The sequence below is a fragment of the Amblyraja radiata genome, chromosome 17 (genome assembly GCF_010909765.2).
Source record: "Amblyraja radiata isolate CabotCenter1 chromosome 17, sAmbRad1.1.pri, whole genome shotgun sequence".
Taxonomy (NCBI): domain Eukaryota; kingdom Metazoa; phylum Chordata; class Chondrichthyes; order Rajiformes; family Rajidae; genus Amblyraja; species Amblyraja radiata.
The window spans coordinates 19,581,394-19,604,592 of NC_045972.1; the positions used below are offsets into that span (position 1 = coordinate 19,581,394).

General features: G+C 46.0%; 1 protein-coding gene across 3 annotated transcripts in view; it reads right to left on the minus strand.

The window, feature by feature from the left end:
* gse1 (Gse1 coiled-coil protein) overlaps nt 1–23,199 on the minus strand; it is a 507,238-nt gene that overhangs the window by 290,118 nt on the left and 193,921 nt on the right. For all 3 annotated transcript variants that reach the window (XM_033035828.1, XM_033035827.1, XM_033035826.1), the window contains exon 2: nt 3,936–4,116. In XM_033035828.1, coding sequence (XP_032891719.1) covers nt 3,936–4,116 — 181 coding nt within the window. The remainder of the gene's footprint in view (nt 1–3,935; nt 4,117–23,199) is intronic.

Genomic DNA, 23,199 nt, shown 5'->3' on the forward strand with positions numbered 1-23,199 from the left:
TACAAACTCCGTACAGACAGCGCCCGTAGTCAGGATCTATGGCGCTGTAAGGTGGCAACTCTACCGCTGCTCCACCATAATTAAAACTAATCTAAGATAGGCACATAGGTATGCAGGGAATAGGGGGAATGTGTAGGAAGGAACTGCAGATGGTGGTTTAAACCGAAGATAGACACAAAATGCTGGAGTAACTCAACAGGCAGCATCTTTGGAGAGAAGGAATGGGTGACGTTTCTGGTCGAGACCCTTCTTCAGACTTATCTCGGGAATATCTTGTCTATTGTGGGAATAGAGGGATATGAATCAAGTGCAGGCAGCAGAGATTAGATTATTTTGGCATCATGTTTAGTATGGACAATGTGGGCCGAAGGGCCTGTTCCTGCGCTGTATATATTAATCAATCAAAAACAATTGATCCTATTATGCTCGCAGCTTGCCCTTTGTATTATGCCATCTATGTTATTTGCTGTCAAACCCCATTTGCTGAGTATTTACTTCACTAAGAGACTTGCTTGTGGAAGACTGCGAGGCAGTGAATTCTAACAGGGCTCACAGTAAACAGCGGTTGCGACCATGTTACAGCGCGCTTTAAGCAACTTATCAATATCCCAAAGATAGCCACAACAAGCTGGAGTAACTCAGCGGGACAGGCAGCATCTCTGGAGAGAAGGAATGGATGACATTTTGGGTCGACCCGAAACGTCACCCAATCCTTCCCTCCACAGATGCTGCCAGTCCACTTTAAACCAGCATCTGCAGTTCCTTCCTACACACTTATCAATATCCCAGTTGTCCACTGAAAGGGACATTTCTGACAACTCAAATCGTGGCCACATGTAAACATCAAGGAAAACCTTTCACAGGGGACAGCTGTGAAAATGTGATAGGACTTGTTGTGTCGAATGCTGGAAATACCAGGGCCCCCCCACAGCCGTGACATGAACGACAGGCTCCTTTTTGTGAATGGAGATGAATGAGCAGGTTAAGGAGCCTTAATCTAATCACAAACTTTCAGTTGGCAAAATTTGTTCTTTCAACTCTGCGATTAGATTACAGCCGCCAGTTCTTAGAATCCACTTCCTGTATTGATTCTGAGATCACAAAATGAAGCACACTTTGTGTTGGGGATTAGCTTAAATGCTTTCCTTTCTTTTAATGGCTGCATTCAATTAGTTTAGTTTAGAGATACAGCATGGAAACAGGACCTTTGGCCACCGAGTCTGCGCCGACCAACGAACCCCGTACACTAGCACTGTTCCACACACTGGGACAATTTACAATTTTTACCAAATCCAATTTACCTACAAACCTGTACGTCTTTGGAGTGTGGGAGGAAACTGGAGAACCCGGGGAAAATCCACACGGTCACAGGGAGAACGTACAAACTCTGGACAGACAGCACCTATAGTCTGAATCAAACCCAGGTCTCTGGCGCTGTAAGGCATCAACGCTACGACTGCACCATCCTTTAGTTCAATAGGCAATAGAAAATAGGTGCAGGAGTAGGCCATTCGGCCCTTTGAGCCAGCCCCGCCATTCACTATGATCATGGCTGATCATCCACATTTAGTTTAACTTACAGACACAGCATGGAAACAGGCCATTCAGCCCGGGGGAAATTCAGCCCACTGAGCCCACTGAGTTCACTGTCTAAAGATCACCCGTTCACACTATTTCTATGTTATCCAACTTTATTGTCCACACACTCGGGGCAGTTTATGGAGGCCAATTAACTTACAAACCCGCTCACCTTTGGGATCTGGGAGGAAACCAGCGGAAAGGATTTCCTTGATCACCATCTGCTTTGATCTGCCATTTTCACACCTTGCTTTTCCATACATCTAGTTTCCCTCTGCCCCTGACTTAAGGTCTGAAGAAGGATCTCGACCAGAAACACCACTCATTTCTTCTTTCCAGAAATGCAGAGTCCGCGCCGACCAGCGGTCACCCGTACACCAGCACGATCCTACGCACACTGGGGACAATTTACAATTTTGAACTGAAGCCAATTAACCTACAAACCTGTACAACTTTGGAGTGTGTGATGAAACCAGAGCAGCCAGGTAAAACCCACACGGTCACGGGTATAAGATACAAACTCCGGACAGACAGCACCCGTAGTCGGGATTGAACCCGGGTCTCTGGCGCTGTAAGGCAGCAACTCTACCGCTGCACAACCGTGCCGCTCAACATTCTCCATTCGTGCTGTGTCCATTATAGTGGTCAGCCAAAGTCTTTATTTCTCATATTACAAATGTTTAAAAAGAAGCATAATTTCCCCTTTAGGCCTACCTTCTCAACAAAACACTCATCCCTGGCATTCTAGGCTCATAACAGATGATTAGATGTAGTTGGCTTTTCTTTTGTACCTGAATCACTACATAGATTTGGAGCCATACAGCGCTGAAACAGACCATTCGGCCCATTGAGTCCTTGCCGACCATCAAGCATTCGACACAAATTCTTTTTTTTAGTTCTCCCTACATTCAATAAAACCCCTCCAGTTTTATCCATTCACGACGCACTAAAGAGAATTCACGGAGGACAATTATTAACCTATTGACCGGAGTCTCTTTAGGATAGCAGAGAAAACACAAGTCGTCACAGGAAGAAGGTGCAAACTCTACACAGACAAATTGGGAGGTCAAGATTGAACCTGGGTCACTGGCGCTGTGAGGCAGTAGTTCTGGCTTCTGATCCAGGCTTCACTACTTCGTGGGACCCGATCTCAGAACCTTGCTCTCTCTCACTGAGGAACGCTTACCCCTGAACTCTACATCCACCACAGCAAGAAAATGGAAGCCTCCAGAATTAAATGGACCTTCGATTTAGAAATTGAAAGGCACTGGGCAATGTGGACATGATCACTTGCCCACGTTCTCCTGGGGGAACACACAGACATGGGGAGTTTCTGGGTGGACGAGATTCTAGACCTGTGCAACGGCAACACAAACAAGACAAAGATTTTAACCAACGCTCCCACTCGGACACCCTGGAATTGGGTGGAACCTTGGGTTTGTCTGTTCCCAACATTATTCCCACTGACAATGTTGGGCAAGAACGTCAAAGCAGGTTTGCTCCCTGCCCTGTTATGTATTCCTGTGGGTGGCTCACATTGGAATTACTCACGGAAACCTTTTTACGCCTTGTGGCGGAAAACCCAAGGGAGACCGCTCGATGATGTGCCCCCGCAGTCCACCCTCCCACAGCTACTAATTCGCAAAGCACGCAAACCAAACGCCGCACACGCAAAACAGCCCACTCGGGCGCGTCAAGCCTCATCGGTGATACAATCCGGCACTAGTATGGACCATGGAGCAACACGGCAGAACACAGAGTCCTACGTGTCAGCAGACACGCCTACAGAGGGTGCCAGACAAAGTTCCACTTTGTGGTTCGGTTGGCTGGAGGGGAGCAATGGAACAAAACCTCTCACACTTTGCCCACCATTCGTGGGGTCACCCATATCTCCACTGGCTGGGGTGAGGGACCAGCGTTTGTGTAGCAGTGAGGGCCACCTTTGCCCGAACATGCTGGGTCATTCTGACCAATGCAAGGAACCACATTTGAAGCAAGGAAGGGAAGTAAAAAAAGGCACACAAGGATACAAATAAGCGGACTGTGAGTCAAAATATGCTAATATTAGCAGCTATATCACAGCCTACAGAGGGACATATTACTCCGCATGTCCAAAGCTGTGACACAGTGAAACCTCAGGCTATGTACGTCCCTTGTAGGCATCCCCGCCTTGTTATACATTTGCCTAGTTCAAGGGTTCAAAGTTCACTGTCACTTGAGATGCCTCGGTACAACAGCTGGCGAACAGCTCACCCTGACGGCTCGGGAAGCAACCCCCGACTCCTGACACGCAGCGGAGCTTTCACCGCTCATTAACGGAGACCCCCGCTCTCTGGCGGAGGGAAACACTCACGTACTTGTGGTTTCGTGGTCCGAGCTCCCGGCATGTGCCGTGGGCCGGGGAGGGGAGTGGGTCGGGACCCTGTCCGTGCTGCCCTGCTCTCTGCTCTCCTCCCAGCTCTCCTCGCGGGCCAGAGGAGTGCGCGATGCCGCCGGCTTCTTGCTCGAACTGGAAGGCTGAGGGGGTGAAGGCAGACCCTGTGCAACAAAAGCAAAGGAGGCAGGTTTAGGTTGCGTGCGGTTAGGAGACAAGAGACTCAAGTCAAGAGCATCCAGAGGGTTAAATCCAGAGGACATATACACACACTGAACTTTTTGTTTCTCTATCATTTATTATATTGTTTATGGTGTACCATGTTTACATCTTCTGTTGTGCTGCTGCAAGTAAGAATTTTGTTGTTCTATCTGGAACATATGACAATAAAACACTTTTGACTCTTGACTGTTTAATTGTCATATGTACAATGGAACAATGAAATTCTTGCTTGCAGCAGCATAACAGGCTGGTTATACACACAATGCACACACATAATATGCAATAATTAAAACATCGGTAAATTAATAACCACAATACTGGTGCAAAAAGAACGCACAAGTCCCAAGTGCAACCAAAGACCACAGTTCAACATTGAGGTTAGTGTGCAGTGTTCAAGAAGATAATGGTTGTTTGGAGAAAGCTGTTCTTGAACCTGGTGGTCATGGTTTTTAGACTCCTGTGTATTCTTCCCAATGATAGGGGTGAATGAGAGCGTGGCCAGGGTGGCGTGGGTCCTTGATGACCTTGGCTGCCATTTTGAGGTAACACCTCCTACAAATCTCTTGGATGGTGGGAAAGTCAGTACCTTTAGACTTCACTTTAACACAGCATGGAAACAGGCCCTTCGGCCCACTCTATATCCTGGTGTTTGTGGGAGCAAGCAGTGCAGTAATATGCTTCCCTGGTTCCTACAGCTGTAACTGCACTTCCAAAGAACTCCACTGGCTTGGGGATACCAATTTGTGCAACCCTCCCTAACCATTGCACTGATGAGTCAAACAAGAGTCTGGGTTGAAATCTGTGCAGTGGGCCAGACTCACAACCTCCTAACTCAAGAGGCAAGAATGCTCCCCAGTAAATCAAAGAGTGCACATAAAAAAACTAACTCTTGTTCATCGTGCATGTGAATGTTGGACTTTCTGTTTAGTTTAGTTTAGAGATACAGCATGTAACCAAGCCCTTCAGCCCATTGAGTCTGCGCCGGCTGCACTAGTTCTGTCCTACACACTCGGGACAATTTATAGAAGCCAATTACCCTGCACGTCTTTGGAGAGTGGGAGGAAACCGGAGCACCCGGAGAAAACCTGGATAAATGTACAAACTCTGTACAGACAGCACCCATAGTCAGGATCGAACCCTGGTAGCTGGCACTGTAAGGCAGCTTACTCTACTGTTGTTGTGTGTGCGCGTGCGTGTGTGTGTATGTGAGAGATAGAACGAGAGAAAGTGTGAGAGAATATAGAACACAGATCACCACAGTGCAGGCACAGGCCCTTCAGCCCACATCAACATGTGATCCATATCCCTCCAATCCAAGCAACTCTCTCAGTCGGCAGCCGCTGTGACATTTGCAGGAACTCACCAGCCCCACACCCCTCCTGGCCACCACACTACCTCCCACCCAGACCAGACCATAATCCTCCCCCTCGAACATGCTCAGTTTCCAGACGCCAGCAGCATCAAGGCCCTGGCAACGAGAAAAGAAAAGCTGACCTTAGTATCTGAAACACATTTAATTGACTCTCCATCAATCCACACTGAGAATTGGCAGCAAGAAGCAAGCTCACAAGTTGTCTCTGCTCAGGAGAATTAATTAGTTTCAGTGGCTTAAAGTGACCTGCTGGCCATATGGAATATGTTTAAAACTGCAACCCCCATTTATTGGGTCAGACATCCAAACCTTCCGAACATATTTTCTGAAATTTCAATCTGTCACTGCAAATCATCAGTGACTTCACAGTTCACCCTGTTTGTTTAGTTTAGTTTAGAGATAGAGCATGGAAACAGGCCCTTCAGCCCACTGAGTCCCTGCCGACCCCCCTGCACTAGCACTTTCCCACACACTACGAACACTTTACAATTAACACACGCGCCTGCTCGTCTTTGGAATGTGGGAGGGAACCGGAGCACCCGGGTAAAACCCACGCGGTCACTGGGAGAAGGTACAAAAACTCTGTACAGACACCACCCATGGTCAGGATCGCACCCGGGACTGTGACTCTGTAAGACAGCAACTCTACTGCTGCTCCACAGTGCCGCACCTTTGTGTTTCCTACATTACAGCACATCACTTCTAAAATAGTTCTCTGGCCCCCAAAGAGCTCTGTGCTGCCCTAGGGTTGTAAAAAGCACTACAAACCATACATAAGTATATGTCTCTATGTTTCATGTTCGATTATGTTGCTGTTATTCCAGCCACTGCCGCCTCTTCTGGTTTTTGTGCAGCAAAGTTGGTTGTTTTCAAGCCTCTACTCCTTTGCTCTCCTGCCTCTGTCAGAGTCACCAAGCATGAAAACAGCCCAACTTGCCCACACCGACCAACATGTCCCATTTACACAAGTCCTACCTGCCTACATTCGGCCCTTAGCCCTCTAAACCTATCCTATCCATGTGGACAGCGTCTAAATGTTTCTTAAACGCTGCGATGGTCCCTGTCTCCACTACCTCCTCCGGCAACTTGTTCCATACATGTCATCTGTGTGAACAAAGTTGCCCCTCAGGTTCCTACTTTGTTCTGCTCCGTTAATCTAGGGGAATCCCCTTTGCAGCTGACAGGGCAGGAGAGTTACGAGTCAGCCCCCACAAAGCTGCGAGTCCAGACTGATTTAGGGGCATGGCTTGGAACATATCATCTGTCACTGCTTCCTGTCAGGAGCCATTCACCAGCATCTCCGGTGGCTGCAGTCATGTTTATGGGAGCTGCTGATATCAGACCTGCCAGAAATGAGCGCCAGGCAGGAGTCTGCTCAAAACCTGCACGTGATTCAATGTTTCAATGTTACTTTATTGTCACATGTGCCGAGGTACAGCTAAATGCTTTGACTGCATACAACCAGGTAGAACCACAAGGCAGACCTCACCACGGCAGTATACAAGAGTCGCCACGTTCCCGGCGCCGACCACCCCCCCCCACCTGCCCGCCCACCCCTTGCCCGGCCCACCAAGTGATGCACGGCAGTGTCAGAGATCCCCTTTAACTATCATCCCCTCCAGGATAGAGGGACAAGGTGGCACGACATGGAGCCAAGTGACAGCTCAGCCACAGTCTCAATAACCAAAGGTCCACTCCCGTTTTCTCTTCTTGTGTTCCTGCGGGTTTAAAAGAGATTTGGACAGGTTCATGGAAAGGAGAGATTTACAAGGATATGGGCCAAATGCAGGTAAATGGGACCAGAGACATGATCAGAAAGTGATGAACACTGTCCATTCCGTCGTGGTTATTGATCTCCCCACCATCGGAGGGATCTACAGGAAGCGCCATCTCAATAAGGCACCTAATACCATCAAACACGCACCACCCTACCCACCGCATCATTCTCAGCGCCCCCTCCCCCCCTCACCGCCAGGTCCCCCCTTCGGTGTCGATGCAATGGGTCCCCTATACTCTCGACTGTCTACCTCGCTCGCGGGGCCCCTCTCGCTCTTGGCAGAGCGGGTCCCGTCGACGCTAGTGGCTCCGGGCCAAGTTCAGAGACCGCGGTGGGCGAGACTCTTAAAACAGTTGTCAGTCCGTTCAGCAGCTGACGCTTCTAATTCTTACCTGGTTCCCGTGGATGTAGCCCAGTCCATCACACAGACCAGGCTCGCCACACCTGACTCCACCTGCAATTCACGCTGCCTTGGAAGAACAGCCAATATAATCAAAGCCTTGTCCCACCCCAGTCATTCCTTCTTCTCCCTGCTCCTGCAGGCCAAAAAATACAGAAGCTTGAAAGCGCATACCACCAGACTCTGGAACAGTTTCTACCCCTCTGTTATCAGGCTTCTGAACGGTCCTTTCATATGCTAGAGTACTTTCCGTCTCACCTCCACACAGTGCGGACATTAGACTTTGTCTCTGGAACTGATGCACAACAATGCCGAGAACTATATTCCGCACTCTCGATCTTCCCCTTTGCTCTCCCCATTGTACTTGAGTTTGACTTGATTGTATTTATGTATGGTATTATCTGATTTGATTAGATTGCATGCAAAACAAAGCCTTTCACTGTACCTCCGTGCACAGCACAATAATTGACCCAAAATTATTCATGTTCTTTCCCCATGTTTCATCATCTTTTTTTCTCTTTGGCATTGAAGGTGACCATTCAGCCCATTGAGTCTATCCCCATCACCTTTAGAATTAGCGAAACACAGGGTTGGTCAAGATTATAAATAATGATCTCCTTTTCTTTTTTATTTTATTTTCTTTTCTCTATTTTCTCTCTCAACTTTCTTCATTTACTCGTTTTCTTTTTTCACACACTATATATTTCACATCTTTCTATCCTTTACTATCTAACTTCTTTTTCTTATTCTAATCTTTTTTCAATGTAACAAAAAAAAAAAAAATTGTACATAAAATGTATTATGAAAATATATATTAGGCACTTTGGTGCCATATGACTTTACTTACTTCTAATAAAATAAAATATTAAAAAAAAAAAAAAAAAAAAAGAATTAGCGAAACACTGCTCTGGAGGAAATGTTGGATGGAAGTGTCACAGGTCCCTTTGTCTATCATGCCCTCCAGGATAGAGGGACAAGGTGGCACGTCATGGAGACATGACAAAATGGCCAAAGTCTCGCTGCTGTCATCGGGAAGAAGGTACAGTAGCTTGAGAACAGTTGCCTCCAGATTCAAGAACTGCTTCTTCCCACCAACCATCAAAGTTCTTGAACCACGGCGCACATCTCTAATCGCAACCATTTCAACCCTATCGAGTCACAAAGAACTTTACACCACTATGCACAACACAAAGTGTAGGAGTAACTCAGCGGGTCAGGCAACATCCCTGGAGGAAATGGATAGGTGACGTTTCAGGTCAGGACCCTTCCTCAGACTGGCACTACAATGGTTGTTGGATGTACTTTGGTATTTGCACTGTCAAGGTCTGGTTTGCCTCGAATAAGTGATAACTCATCGTATATTTATTGTTACATTTAATATGCCTCGAAAGCTGCAGGTGGTAAGAATTGTGTTGTTCCGGTTTATATACAACAAATAAATGTAATTGACCCTTGACTTAGGAAGCTAATAAACACCGTTGACCCTTGACTGCGGTCACCATGGATGAGTTGGACGGAAAGGCCGGTTTCAATGCTGCATTACTATACAAAAACTTTATTGAGAAACCTCCCTTTGGGCATTGACTGCATTAAAAGTGTTGTATAAATCAGTTGTTTGAGGCATTCACTCCAGTGGAGAGCCCGTGGAGAGGGCAGAATAGGCCATGAGATAAAGGTGGACCTCTATTTATTTTGTCTCCTCTGGTGCCCAGAATGACTGGTGGATCCATTGACAGCCGTGCGCTGAATGAAGTTTAAACACATTATCGTGCAGAGACCTTCTTCTTTTATTGATGTTCTGTATTATCCATTTCTGAGTTATGGCTCTCTCAGACCAGCAAGAAATGTGGGGAAGTATTGCCACTCGTGTAATGAATGATACAGTATGTTCTTGTTAAGTGTGTCAGTGAATCTGCAGAATTTTTATGAGTGCATTAGGGAAGATGAATGGAATGACAACTTCTTGAGCTAATTAACAGTGAGTTTATACCTTGTGGAATCAAAAGTGGTTCTGCTTGCCTTCACTGGTAATCCGAGAAAATACAATGCATGTGTGTTTCTGCAGGGCTGCCAGCGAGGGGAGATAACCCTGAGAGTGATTCTCCACCTCCCTGCTGTCATTTCAACGATTCTGAGGAGATAGACACTTTCCAAAGGGGCGACCTTGCTCGGTTGTCTCCAGATAAATACATAGGTGATCGGTGCAGAATTAGGCCATTCAGCCCATCAAGTCTATTCCGCCATTCAATAATGGCTGATTTATCTCTCCCTCCTAACCCCATTCCCCGCCTACTCCCCGTAACCCCTGACACCCGTACTAATCAAGGATCCATCTACGGGGATTCGGGGCATGTACAGTGATCAAGGCGATACGGGGAGAAAAGATGAGGTACGAAGGTAAGCTCGCCAAGAATATATAGGAGGATAGTAAAAGGTTCTTTAGGTATGTGAAGCGGAAAAAATTAGTTAAGACCAAAGTTGGACCCTTGAAGACTGAAAAGGGTGAATTTATTATGGGGAACAAGGAAATGGCAGATGTGTTGAACGGGTACTTTGGATCTGTCTTCACTAAGGAGGACACAAACAATCTTCCTGATGTACTAGTGGCCAGAGGATCTGGGGTGACGGAGGAACTGAAGGAAATTCACATTAGGCAGGAAATGGTGTTGGGTAGACTGATGGGACTGAAGGCTGATAAATCCCCAGGGCCTGATGGTCTGCGTCCTAGGGTACTTAAGAAAATGGTTCTAGAAATCGTGGACGCATTGGTGATCTTTGTCCAATGTTCTATAGATTCAGGATCAGTTCCTGTGGATTGGAGAGTAGGTAATGTTACCCCACTTTTCAAGAAAGGCTGTAGAGAGAAAAGAGGGAATTATAGACCAGTTAGCCTGACATCGGTGGTGGGGAAGATGCTGGAGTCAATTATAAAAGATGAAATAGCCGCACATTTGGATAGCAGTAACAGGATCGGTCCTAGTCAGCGTGAATTTACAAAGGGGAAATCAGGCTTGACTAATCTTCTGGAATTTTTTGAGGATGTAACTAGGAAAATGGACAAGGAAGAGCCAGTGGATGTAGTATACCTGGACTTTCAGAAAGCATTTGATAAGGTCCCACACAGGAGATTAGTGAGCAAAATTAGAGCACATGGTATTGGGGGTAGAGTGCTGACATGGATAGAAAATTTGTTGGCAGACAGGAAACAAAGAGTGGGGATTAACGGGTCCCTTTCAGAATGTCAAGCAGTGACCAGTGGGGTACCGCAAGACTCGGTGCTGGGACCGCAGCTATTTACAATATACATCAATGATTTAGATGAAGGGATTCAAAGAAACATTAGCAAATTTGCAGATGACACACAGCTGGGTGGCAGTGTGAACTGTGAGGAGGATGCTATGAGAATGCAGGGTGACTTGGACAGGTTGGGCGAGTGGGCAGATGCATGGCAGATGCAGTTTAATGCGGATAAATGTGAGGTTATCCACTTTGGTAGCAAACACAGGAAGGCAGATTATTATCTAAATGGTGTCAAGTCGGGAAAAGGGGAAGTACAACGGGATCTGGGGGGTCCTTGTTCATCAGACAATGAAAGTAAACATGCAGGTACAGCAGGCATTGAAAAAAGCGAATGGCAAAGTCAGCCACGCATGTCTGCTATGGGATTGGATCTGCCGGCTCTGGCCGGGCCGGAGTTCCAGAGCCCCGGCTACAAGGGGCAAATTCGATCCACCGAGTGGCACGGAAGTTCCGATGAGGTCGTGAACAGCTGCCTCACCCGGCCTAGGGGCCATATTTTCTGGGGGAATTCCGGGGGGAATTTCAAATGTGCTCTCGTAATTCTGTCCAGATTAAAGGAGATGCCGGACCACAAGTTGCCGGAAAATCGGTGGTGGACCTGATTCCTGCATTACAATAGCATCTAAGCACCAAAAAGTACTACTTTGCAAAGGTAATTGGATTTCTTGAAGAGAATAGGACAGGTTCTGCATCAGGGGGAAAAAAGCCTTTCATCCATCTACTCACTGACAAGCAGGCAGCTAGCTCCCTGTTCTTCTCATCCACTGATGATGACACTGATAGCAGTGCGGTAGATGGATAACACTGTAAATAAAGCCTAGCATTGCATGATTACAGTAAAATATTGTGAACAGGTGCAAATGGAAAACTGGAGACCTGGCAGAGTAACTAGAACGTCAATTAAAATAAATACCAGTAAACTACGTGTGAGTAATTACAGTGAGCAGGAACAGCTCATTAGTGCAGCTTTTGTAAATGGCACACCTCGCCAGGCACCAACTTGTATTTGCAGCTTTCCTTTGCGAACCCTCGGCCAATCTCTGCAGTATACACCTGTAGTTTCTCCCCTCGACAAATTGACTGGGCGCTGGGGAGATGGACCACAATCACTGTCCCAGTATGAGCCTGAAACCTGCGGGAGGGTCCCGATCCGAAACGTCATCTATCCGTGTCCTCCAGAGATGTTAACTGACCCGCTGAGTTACTCCAGCACTCTGTGTCCTTTCACATGAGGTACATTGCTCAAATGATTATTAGTGACACAACAGGCACCTCAGTGAACTGTCAAAATGCATAAAACAGAATTAAGTTTCAATTGTTCTCTTTATCACAAGATACTGCAGCCAAATGGTTTACTTAGGAGTTCATACGTCATAGGAACAGGCCATTCGGCCCATCAAATCTACCATACCATTCAGTCATGGGTGATCTATCGTTCCCTCACAACCCCATTCCCCTCACTTCTCCCCATAACCCTGACACCCTTACCAACCAAGTATCAGTCAATCTCCGCCTTAAAAATACCCAATGACATCCTCCACAGCTGTTTGTGGCAATGAATTCCACAGATTCACCACCCTCTGACCAAAGAAATTCCTCCTCATCTAATTTTCTAATGGTATGTCATTTTATTCTGTGGCTATGCCCTCTGGTTCTGGACTCGCCCAATAGTGGAAACATTCTCTCCGCATCCACTTTATCCAGGCCTTTCACAATCTGGTAAGTTTCAATGAGGTTCCCCCTCATCCTTCTAAACTCCAGCGGGGGAGATAACTCACAGGGGGAGAGTCTCACCTGGTCCTCTATGCTAAGTAATCAAGGGCATCAAGCAAAAGGTATAGTCATCTCGTAGAGTCATAGAATCATACAACACCGAACCAGCCCAGTGGCCCAACTCATCCACACCAACCAAGATGCATCAGCTAAGCTAGTGCCACTAACCCGCATTCAGCCCATAGCCTTCTGAAGCTTCCCTATCCACGGACCTGTGGGTATTCAGAACTGTTCCAGTCATGAGGTGACTGGGTCTCTAAATCTGCCAAATAGTACCTGCTGTATGGAGCAATCCATTCTGAAATGTTACTCCTTATCCCCCAGTTTGAGAAACGGAGCACGACATAATGGCATGATCGCAGCGGTAGAGTTACTGCCTTGCAGCGCCAGAGACCCGGGTTTCATCCTGACAGCGGGTGCTGTCTGTATGGTGTTTGTACGTTCTCCCTGTGGGTTTTCTCCGGGAACTTCGGTTTCCTCCCACACTCCAAAGATGTACAGGTTTGTAGGTTAATTGGCTTCGGTAAAATTGTAAATTGTCCCTTGTGTGTAGAATAGTGTCAGGTGTGGGGATGACTGGCCGGCGCGGATGTGGTGGGCCGAAGGGCCTGTTTCCGCGCTGTATCTCTAAACTAAACTAAACACACAACTTTAATTCCATCAGAGCTTGAACTTTGGAAGAACCACGTCCTCCTGAAAGAATGTTTCTCTCACCACACTAGGATAAATAATATTTGTCCACAATTCAATTCTCCGAGACTTTGCCAGACAGAATTTTAGACACATTTGGCATTGTTCAGGCCATGGGGACTATAAATGTCTGAAAGATTCACAAATACTTTGACACCTTGACAACACATTTTTTGAAAACTGTATTCGTTCACAACTGACAAAAAAACGATCAAAGGACTAATTAATAAGTCATCATTTCTGTCATTGCCTCAGCCTGTCTCAGTGGTTGGAACCATTGCATCTGGAGACCAATGTCAGTGGCTTCCAGTCTCACTCCAAAGACACAAATATAGAATCCAGGTTAACCTCCCTGATCAATATTGAAGGGAATGCAGTGCACTGTTGTAAATACTGCACTATTGGAGGACATTACACTGCAGGAAGGTGTCGCATGGTTGGAGATGCAGTGTTTAAAATTTAAAATTAAACTGCGCCCCTGTTTGATCTCAATAGAGGACATTACTTCAGGTGAAAGTTCATAGGTTCAAGGAGCAGAATTATGCCATTCGGCCCATCAAGTCTACTCCGCCATTCAACCATGGCTGATCTATCTTTCCCTCTCAACCCCATTCTCCTGCCTTTTCTCCCATAATCTTTGACACCCTTCCTAATCAAGAATCTGTTAACCTTCGCCTTATTCTTTAAAAAAGTTATTCATGGTCATATTGGGAGGAAACAGGCTCTTCGACCCAACATGCCCATACCAACCATCATGCCCCATCTACACTGGTCCCACCTGCCCGCGCTTGGCCCATACCAACCATCATGCCCCATCTACACTGGTCCCACCTTGGCCAATACCCCTCTAAACCAAAGATCCTATAGCGGAGCAAGATGGATTACTCTCACGCAAACGTGTAGTACGCTCATGGGCGGATTCATGGGCGATTTTATGACCCATTTTAGCAACCTGCCCCCGCCATCTTGTTCCGCCATCTTGTTCTGCCATTTTGCTCCGCCCTCTTGCTTCCGGCCAAAGATTGGATCCGCAGCGGGGAGAGAGAGTGCGGGGCAGCGGGGAGAAGGAGTGCGCAGCCCGGGGCAGCGGGGAGAGAGAGTGCGGGGCCCGGAGCAGCGGGAGAGGGAGAGTGCGGGGCAGCGGGGAGAGAGAGTGCGGGGCCCGGAGCAGCGGGAGAGGGAGAGTGCGGGGCAGCGGGGAGAGAGAGTGTGGGGCCCGGAGCAGCGGGAGAGGGAGAGGGGCATAGGAGGGGGGGGAGACATTGTTGTGAGGTGGCAGGCGAAGGAGTGCCGGGGGGGATAAGGCCTAGTGTGTGTGAAGTTGCGGGGAGGTTTACAATGTTTCTTATTTACAATGTTTCTTATTTAATGTCCCTTGTCTAGTCTGAAATAAAGTTCATTATTGGATCAGAAGAAATATAATTGTGTGTGTTATATGATTATATACATTTATATAATTTTCATGTATGTGTGTTTATAAACATTTTATTCTTTAACAAGAATTAACAGAATTATGAACTAACAGAATTATGAATCTAACCCTATATCACGCACAAAAAGTTCCGCAATGCCAATCACCCTGCGAGTCGGGTCGGTTCCGGTTACTACAAAATCAACTCAAACACTGCTTGTGAACCATTTAAAAATAAATGATTTAAAAAACATTAAAAAAGACAATTACCAGAATCAAATGTTATTGTTGACAAGAAGTATGAACTGACAGATTTATGAATCTAACCCACACAAAATGTTGCCCCACAACATTGATTACACTGCGAGTCGGGTCGGGTCAGGTAGGCTCAGGTTACTAAAATGGGCGTGGAAAAATGCCCATGATCCCCTCCATAGCGTACTACACGTCAGTCCATTGCATTTCGCAGGAGTAGCCTATCTTGCTCCGCTCTAGGATATTTGCTCTAAACCTGTCTGATCCATTTGCCCGTCCGATTGTCTCTTCAATGTCATGATAGTCCCTGCATCAACTACCTCCTCCGGCAGCTCATTCCATATCCCATCACCCTTGTGTAAAAAAATTACCCCTCGGTTAAATCTTCCACCCCTCAGGATAAATCTATGTCCTCTAATCCCTAAGTGTGTAGGATAGTGCTAGTTTACAGGGTGATTGCAGGTCGGTGCAGACTCGATGGGTCGAAGGGCCTGTTTCCGCACTGTATCTTCAAAGTCCAAAGGAGGTACAATGACAATGTCAATCGTTCAGTTTGCATACGATTTTAATCTTATTGTTCTTCAATTTCAGTTGCACAATTATAGACCAAGTAATTGGTCCTTCCAATTTACAGCATTAGCTGCCTTCCTCTCAGTGGCTACTTTACGAGCTGTAGGTTATGTGCACCCTCAATGCTGTGTCGGAGAGAACAAGCTCACCGGTTGGTTGTATGCTCAATTAATTATACGTGCTGACTTACTTAAATTCCAAGAGCTATGGTGGAGCCTAATGTTCACAAGCTTCATCTTTGCATAATGCAAATATTACCAGCAGCCACACTGCCAACTCTGACACATCCATTCACGAGGACAGGTGCTGAGTGTTGTCCTGCAAAGTCCCCAACTTCAATGCATGCCACTGAATGATGTAAATCCATTCGAAGTAAGTGATGGTCCCTCTTCATTCTTGTATCCGTGCTGTATCTCTACATGACTCCAGGCAATGGTCATCAGCAACAAAAGAGTCTTAACAACTTGCTCCCGATGGACAAGGGCAATACTACTTCAGATTCAACATGTTCTGGGGATCACCATGAATCACTGGTCCAGCCACATAAATACTCCAACCAGAGGAACAGGTCAGAGGCTGGGTATCCTGTGGTGAATGAGTCACCCCCAGACTCCTCACAGCCTTCCCTCTACTGGACTAGCAGTCAGAACCTGCACCAGAAACATGAGTGGATGTTTCCACAAGTGGGAGAGTCTAGGACCAGAGTGCATAGCCTCAGAGTAAAAGGATGCACCTTTGGAAAGGAAATTTAGACAGAGGGTGATGAATCTGTGGAATTCATTGCCACAAATGGCTGTGGAGGCCAAGTCATTGGGTATTTTTAAGGCAGAGGTTGACAGATGCTTGATCAGTAAGGATGTCAAGGGTTTTGGGGAGAAGGCAGGAGAATGGGGTTGAGAGGGAAAGACAGATCGGCCAAGATTGAATGGCGGCGTAGATTCGATGGGCCAATTGGCCTACTTCTACTCCCATGAAATATGAAATTATGAATTTACGAGTTCAAATCCCACGATGGTGGCTGGCAAATTTAGAATCAGGAAATTAAATAAATATGTTTTTTTTTTTAAATGCTAGACTCAGTAATGGCAACCACAAAACCGCTAGGTTCATGTCAAAGCTCATCAGGCTCACTAATATGCTCAGGGGAGAGAATCTGTTATCCTTCCCTAGCCTGGCCTTTAGGCGAATCCTACGCACCAATTAATTCAGTTGTAATGGTCAACTCTGCTCAGGAAACCTTTGGCACAGAAAATAAATGTCAGTATTACCAACAACATCCATAACCCTTAAATGAACAATATAAAAGGGATCAGGATGGAATATTCCTAAAAAAAAATGACATAAGGTGCTGGCATAACTCGCGGGTCAGGCAACATGTCTGGAGAACACGGATATGTGATGTTATGGGTCGGGACCATTATATTCTCTTACAAAAAAGCAGGCAACATCCCCCCCTTTTTCTTTACCAAAGTAAACCAATACTGCAATATTAAAAGATCTTATTTGTTAATTATTGAGATTGTTTTCATGGGGAAAAAAGCAACAAAGTCTTGCATTTATTGCACATCCTACATCCCAGCAAAATAAATGAAAAACGTCTAAATCTGCAAACAGCAAAGAGATCTAGAGTTCAGATGCATAAATCAATAAAACCCGACTCTCATATTAGCAACGGCATGAAAATATAAAGCGCCGAGACTAATTTTAAGAGGACTGCAATTGAAAAGCAGAGCTAGGATTAGACCACAAATAAATTACCGTGTACAGTCCTGGCACATGTGGCAAAAATAAATGGAGACACTAGGCAAGATGCAAAACAAAATCTACAATGATGATAAGAGAATAAGAGGTTCCATGTCTCGTTAAAATATAGATTAATCAACTTGGAGCAAACTTCTGCGTCAAGGAAAATGTTTAAAGGTGAGCAAAGAAATCTCACAAATTATGAGCCGGAAAATTAGAGAACATTAACCCACTTTTCCAGAATCAAAACCTCATAAATATCAGATCATAATCATCTTTTATTAGCCAAGTATGTTTTGCAACATACGAGGAATTTCACTTGCCATACCGTCATACTAAAAGCAACAAAATACAGTTTAACATGAACATCCACCACAGTGACTCCTCCGCATTCCTCACTGTGATGGAAGGCGAAAAAAAGTTCAATCTTAAGATCAACACCAGTAAATCCATTGGAAATCAAGGTAAGAAGTAGAAGCAAGGAACTGCAGATGCTCATTTACAACAACAAAAAAGAGACAAAGCACCAGAGGAACTCAGCAGGTCAAGCAGCATCTCAGGTGAACCTGGATAGGTAACATTTTGGGTCAGATTGATTGGTCTAAAGAAGGGTTCCAATCCAAATCATCACCTAACAATGTTCTCCAGAGATGCTGCCGGACCTGCTGAGTTACTCCAGCACTTTGCGTCTTTGTTTAGTGTAGCTTAATAATACCGCTTGGAAACCGGCCCTTTGGCCCAAGCCGACCCGTGAACCCCACACACTTGCACAATCCTACACACACTAGGGACACTTTACTAGTATACCAAGCAAATTTGCCTACAAACCCGTACGTCTTTGGAATGTGGGAGGAAACCAGAGATCACGGAGGAAAACCCACACAGGTCACAGGGAGAACGTACAAACTCCGTGCAGGCAAGATGTGTAGGAAGGAACTGCAGATGCTGGTTTACACCGAAGATAGATATAAATTGCTGGAGTAACTCGGTAGGACAGGCATCTCTGGAGAGAAGGTGTGAAGAAGGGTCTTGACCCAAAACATCACCCATTGGTCTGAAGAAGGGTCTCAACCGGAAACGTCACCCATTCCTTCTCTCCAGAGATGCTGCCTGTCTCGCTGAGTTACTCCAGCATTTTGTGTCCATCTTCCATACAGATAAGTTAGGATTGAACCCGGGTGTCTGGCGCTGTCAGGCAGCAACTCTACCGCTGTGCCACCGTGCCGCCACCGTGCGTAAACCACCAACTGCAGTTCCTTTTCCCTACAGTTAACAAAAGAACATTCTCCCTACAGTAACATAAAATCTAAAGCCGAAATGTTAACAGAAGGGACTTTGTGTATAAAATTTCAATCAAAATGAACTGTGCTGCCCCAACTCTGAAACACTCCAGTAAGGTTCCACTGGGCTACTGGCCTTTGTCTGCTTAATTCTACTGAGGTGCTAGGACCATCAACCTTTTGATCTGAAGATGACATAGGACTGCGGAAGAAATGCTACTGAAATCAGCTTTTTATTAATCATCTTTTATTCCTCGTATCTGTCAAGGAATTAGTTTCCAGCTGTTCAAGAATTGCACAAATGTGAAATAATTGATTCAAATAGCCATCTGTTAGAAAACCCACTGCTGTTTGCCTTATTAGCTGGAAGCTGTCTAGCTCTATATATTATCAAGTACCCATTCTCTTAGCAAATGAATGCTGGGGACTGATAGTGTTCTAACTGCCTCACTATACATGAGGGAGTAATGGGAGATTCTGTTCCAGAGTGTCCACCATGATAGAAACTGGCCTCGAAAGAGTGGTGGGGGAGTGTTGTGTAGGGCCAAAGGTGACCTACACCAATAATTTGTTACATGAATCCTTCAAGAGAAAATAGGCTGCTCTGCAATACGTAGACACTCAGGAATATCTTCCAATCTGGGTTTACAAGTTAAGGCGACAGGCATTTCAAACAACATCACAAATGGAAATAGACACAAAATGCTAGAGTAAACTCAGTGGGACAGGCAGCATCTCTGGAGAAAAATAGGTGATGTTTCGGGTCGTAAACCTTTCAGACTGCAGGCGGGGGGGGGGGGGGGGGGGGGGGGGGGGGGGAACGACTTGTAGGCAAGAAAAGACCAGAATAATTTAGGGCTGGCAACAGATGACCTCAGGAAGGGTGGAGCCCATAATGGCTCATTGTTGGCTGGGGAAGGTTGATAACGAGAGGGATACAAGGATGCGAACAGTGGAACGAGGATGACTAGTGTGGGTGAGGGGGGCCCTGCTTTGTTTTGGCCTTTTTTCACCAACAGTTTTTATTCCCCCCCCCCCCCCCCCCCCCCCCACCTCTACATTCAGTCTGAAGAAGATTTCTGGCCCAAAACGTCACCCATTCCTTTCCTCTAGAGATATTGCCTGACCCACTGAGTTGCTCCAGCATCTATCTCTGGTATAAACCAGTATTGCAGTTCCTTTCTACATATCACAAAAGGACTGGTTTAGAGATAGTCAGAGTGGCCTTTTGTGTGGAAAAACGTGTCTCACGAACCAGATAGAGCTTTTTGATGGGGTCACCAAGAGGACTTGCAAAAGCAGGGCAGGGCGGTGGATGTTGTCCACGCGGACTTCAGCCTGGTCTTTGACAAGGACCTGCAAGGATCCCATGGGATCTAGGGCAAGCTCGACAAATGGATGCAAAACTGGCTTGGTGGACGGAATCAGAGGATGGTGGTGGAGGGTTATTTTTCTAATTGGAGGCCTGTGACCAGTGGTGTGCCGCAGAGGTCCGTGCTGGATCGCCTGGTGTTTGTTCACCTACATGAATCATTGGATGACATGTCTGTGGATGGCAACAAAATTGGCGACATAGTGGAGAATGAGGAAGGTTATCTAAATTTCCAAAAGGATCTGAATGAACTGGGGAATGGATGATGGAGTTTAACTCAGGCAAAAGTGAGGTGATGCATTTTGTTAAATCAAGCCAGGGCTGGACTTAAACAGTAAATGGCAGGGCCCTGGAGAGTGGTGTGGAGTAGAGTGAACGATGCACACAGCGTGGTGAAGAAGGCATTTTGCACGCTTATCTTCATCAGTCAGGATACTGAGTACCGGAGTTTGGGATGTCATGTACAATACCTTGCTGATAAGACCTTTGGAACATTTTGTGCAGTTCTGGTTGCCTCGCAATGAGAAGGATGTCACTGAGCTCAAAACAGTGCAGGAAAGATTCACCAAGATATTACCTGGACGCAAGGGCTACAAGGAGAGACTGCATAGATGGGGACTGTTTACCCTGGAGCGCAGGAGATTGAGGGGCACCTGATAGAAGCATAGAGAATCATAAGAGGAATGGATGAGGTGAGTGCTCAATCTTTTTCCTGCGTAGAGGAGTCCAGAACTTGAGACCACATGTTTGAGGTGAGGGGAGAAAGATTTAAAAGAGATCTGAGAGGCAATTTCTTCATGAATAGGGTGGTGCTGCAGGAAGAAGCTGTAGATGTGGATACAATGGCGACTTTTAAAAGGCATTCAATCAGGTACATGGATAGGGAAGAGTTAGAGGGACATGGGGTAAAACCTAGTCGGCATGGACGAGTTGGGTCAAAGGTGGCATTATTTTGTGACTGCACTACAATTTAGGTCGAGGCTATTTTGTGTTTGACTCTCGAGTGAGCTGCTCAATTTAGGGGCTGATTCACGGGAGATGAAGCCTTACTCTTGTTCCCGTGTTCAAGGGTTATGTGACGGCTTTATACGATCCCGGCAGAACATAAAATGTAATCCAAGGGTAATCAAGTCTGGGATTAATGAGTGCTATCAATCTCCATCAATTAGTCTCCAGCAGGTGTGAGGCACTCTGGAGGAACCACATGCAAAATCACCTGTTCCACCCAAACAGTAAGGGGCGGCACAGTGGTAGAGTTGCTGCATTACAGCGCCAGCAGCCTGGGTTCGATCCTGACTACGGGTGCTGTCTGTTACAGAGTTTGTACATTCTCCCTGTGACCATGTGGGTTTTCTCCAGGTGCTCAGGTTTCCTCGCACACTCCAAAGACGTTCAGGCTTGGAGGCTAATCGGCTTCTGTAAATTGTACCTTGTCCCAAGTGTGCAGGATAGAGTCCGTGTACGGGGGGGGTCGCTGGTCGGCGTGGACTGTGTGAGCGAGGAGCCTGTTTCAACACTGTATCTCTAAAGACTAAAGTCTAAAGTCACAGACATTGTCTTTCAAATCATTGACGCACAATCTCACAATGTTATTTATATCGGAATTAAATTCCATTTTGAGCTGTGAAAGCTCCCGCTAGGTGGAGGTGGCAATGCCAGAAATACTGTGACCCAACCACTTAACCCTTCCACCTTGATCCTGATTATGGGTCAACCATCCCCATGGAGCAAACTACAAACAGCTGTTGACCAAGTAACAAAAATGTGATAAAAACCCATCCTCCTGTTGTGAACAACTTCCCTTTTAAACCCACAACCTCAAACCTACGGCATAATTAAAAGTCTGGTGCAGTTATTAAAAAATAAAAGCAATGATAAAATATGTTAATAATAGAGGCAACCAAAAATAATCCTTTCTGTAATAGAATACAACAATAATAATGGCCATGGACACAAAATGCTGGAGTAACCTCAACAGGAAAGGCAGTATCTCTGGGCAGAAGGAATGGGTGATGTTTCGGGTCGAGACCTTTCTTCAGACCAAAACCGTCTCTGAAGAAGGGTCTCAACCCGAAATGTCACCTGATCTTTCTATTCAGAGATGCTGCCTGTTCCGTTGAGGTACTCCAGCATTTTGTGTCTATCTTCGGTGTAAACCAGTATCTGCAGTTCCTTCCTACACTCTGTGCTGCCAGGGGTGGTGGTGGAGGCAGATATGATCATAGCATTTAAGAGGCTTCTAGATAAGCACCTGGATATGCAGGGAGTGGAGAAATATGGATGACATGCAGGCAGAGGAGATATGTTAACGACATCATGATCAGCATGGACATTGCGGGCCAAAGGGCCTGTTCCAGTGTTGCACTGTTCAATGTGTTTTATCTGCTAATCTGCCAGTGAAAATGGGTGCTTGATGGTCAGTTTGGACAAGGTGGGCTGAAAAGCCTGTTGTCAGCCTCTCTCGTTCTATAGATATGTTGCAGTGTGAAATTGGAGGATGAATTGAGACAATCTCGGCGTTAAATAATGGTGAGGTTTCAGGATGGATCAGAGCTGCATTCAGTTTTGTAAAGGTTAGAACTGACTTTAATTTCTCCTCCTCGAACTTATGCTCCAATTAGAAGGTTCTGGATGGTTCTTAGCCTGCTTTTGCCATTTGGTGCAGGAATATATCTTCGGTAGCACGTCTGCGAGCTGTAGTTATAGCCGTCTAATGCTTCACAATATGCTGTAATTATGATTAACGGAGTTTAATAATGCAAAGACTGCCCTTCCCTCTGAGCTGTTGAAATTGCTAATGGTGGAACTGAATAAAATAAATGCAGGTCAGGAGGACTGTTATTGTTAATTCAATGCCTCAAGTGAGCAGGGACTTTGAAAGTTCAAGTAGAATATAAAGCTGTTTCTTGGAGCAACGGATTTTGAGTGCAATCCTTCCATTTCATTTTATGGTATTCACAAAGCATTACTTTTGTCATTACAGGCTGAGGATGGAGATATTCTGTGTGAGCAAGAACTGCAGATGCTGGTTTACACCCAAGACAGACACAAAATGCCAGAGTAACTCAGCAGGTCTGGCAGC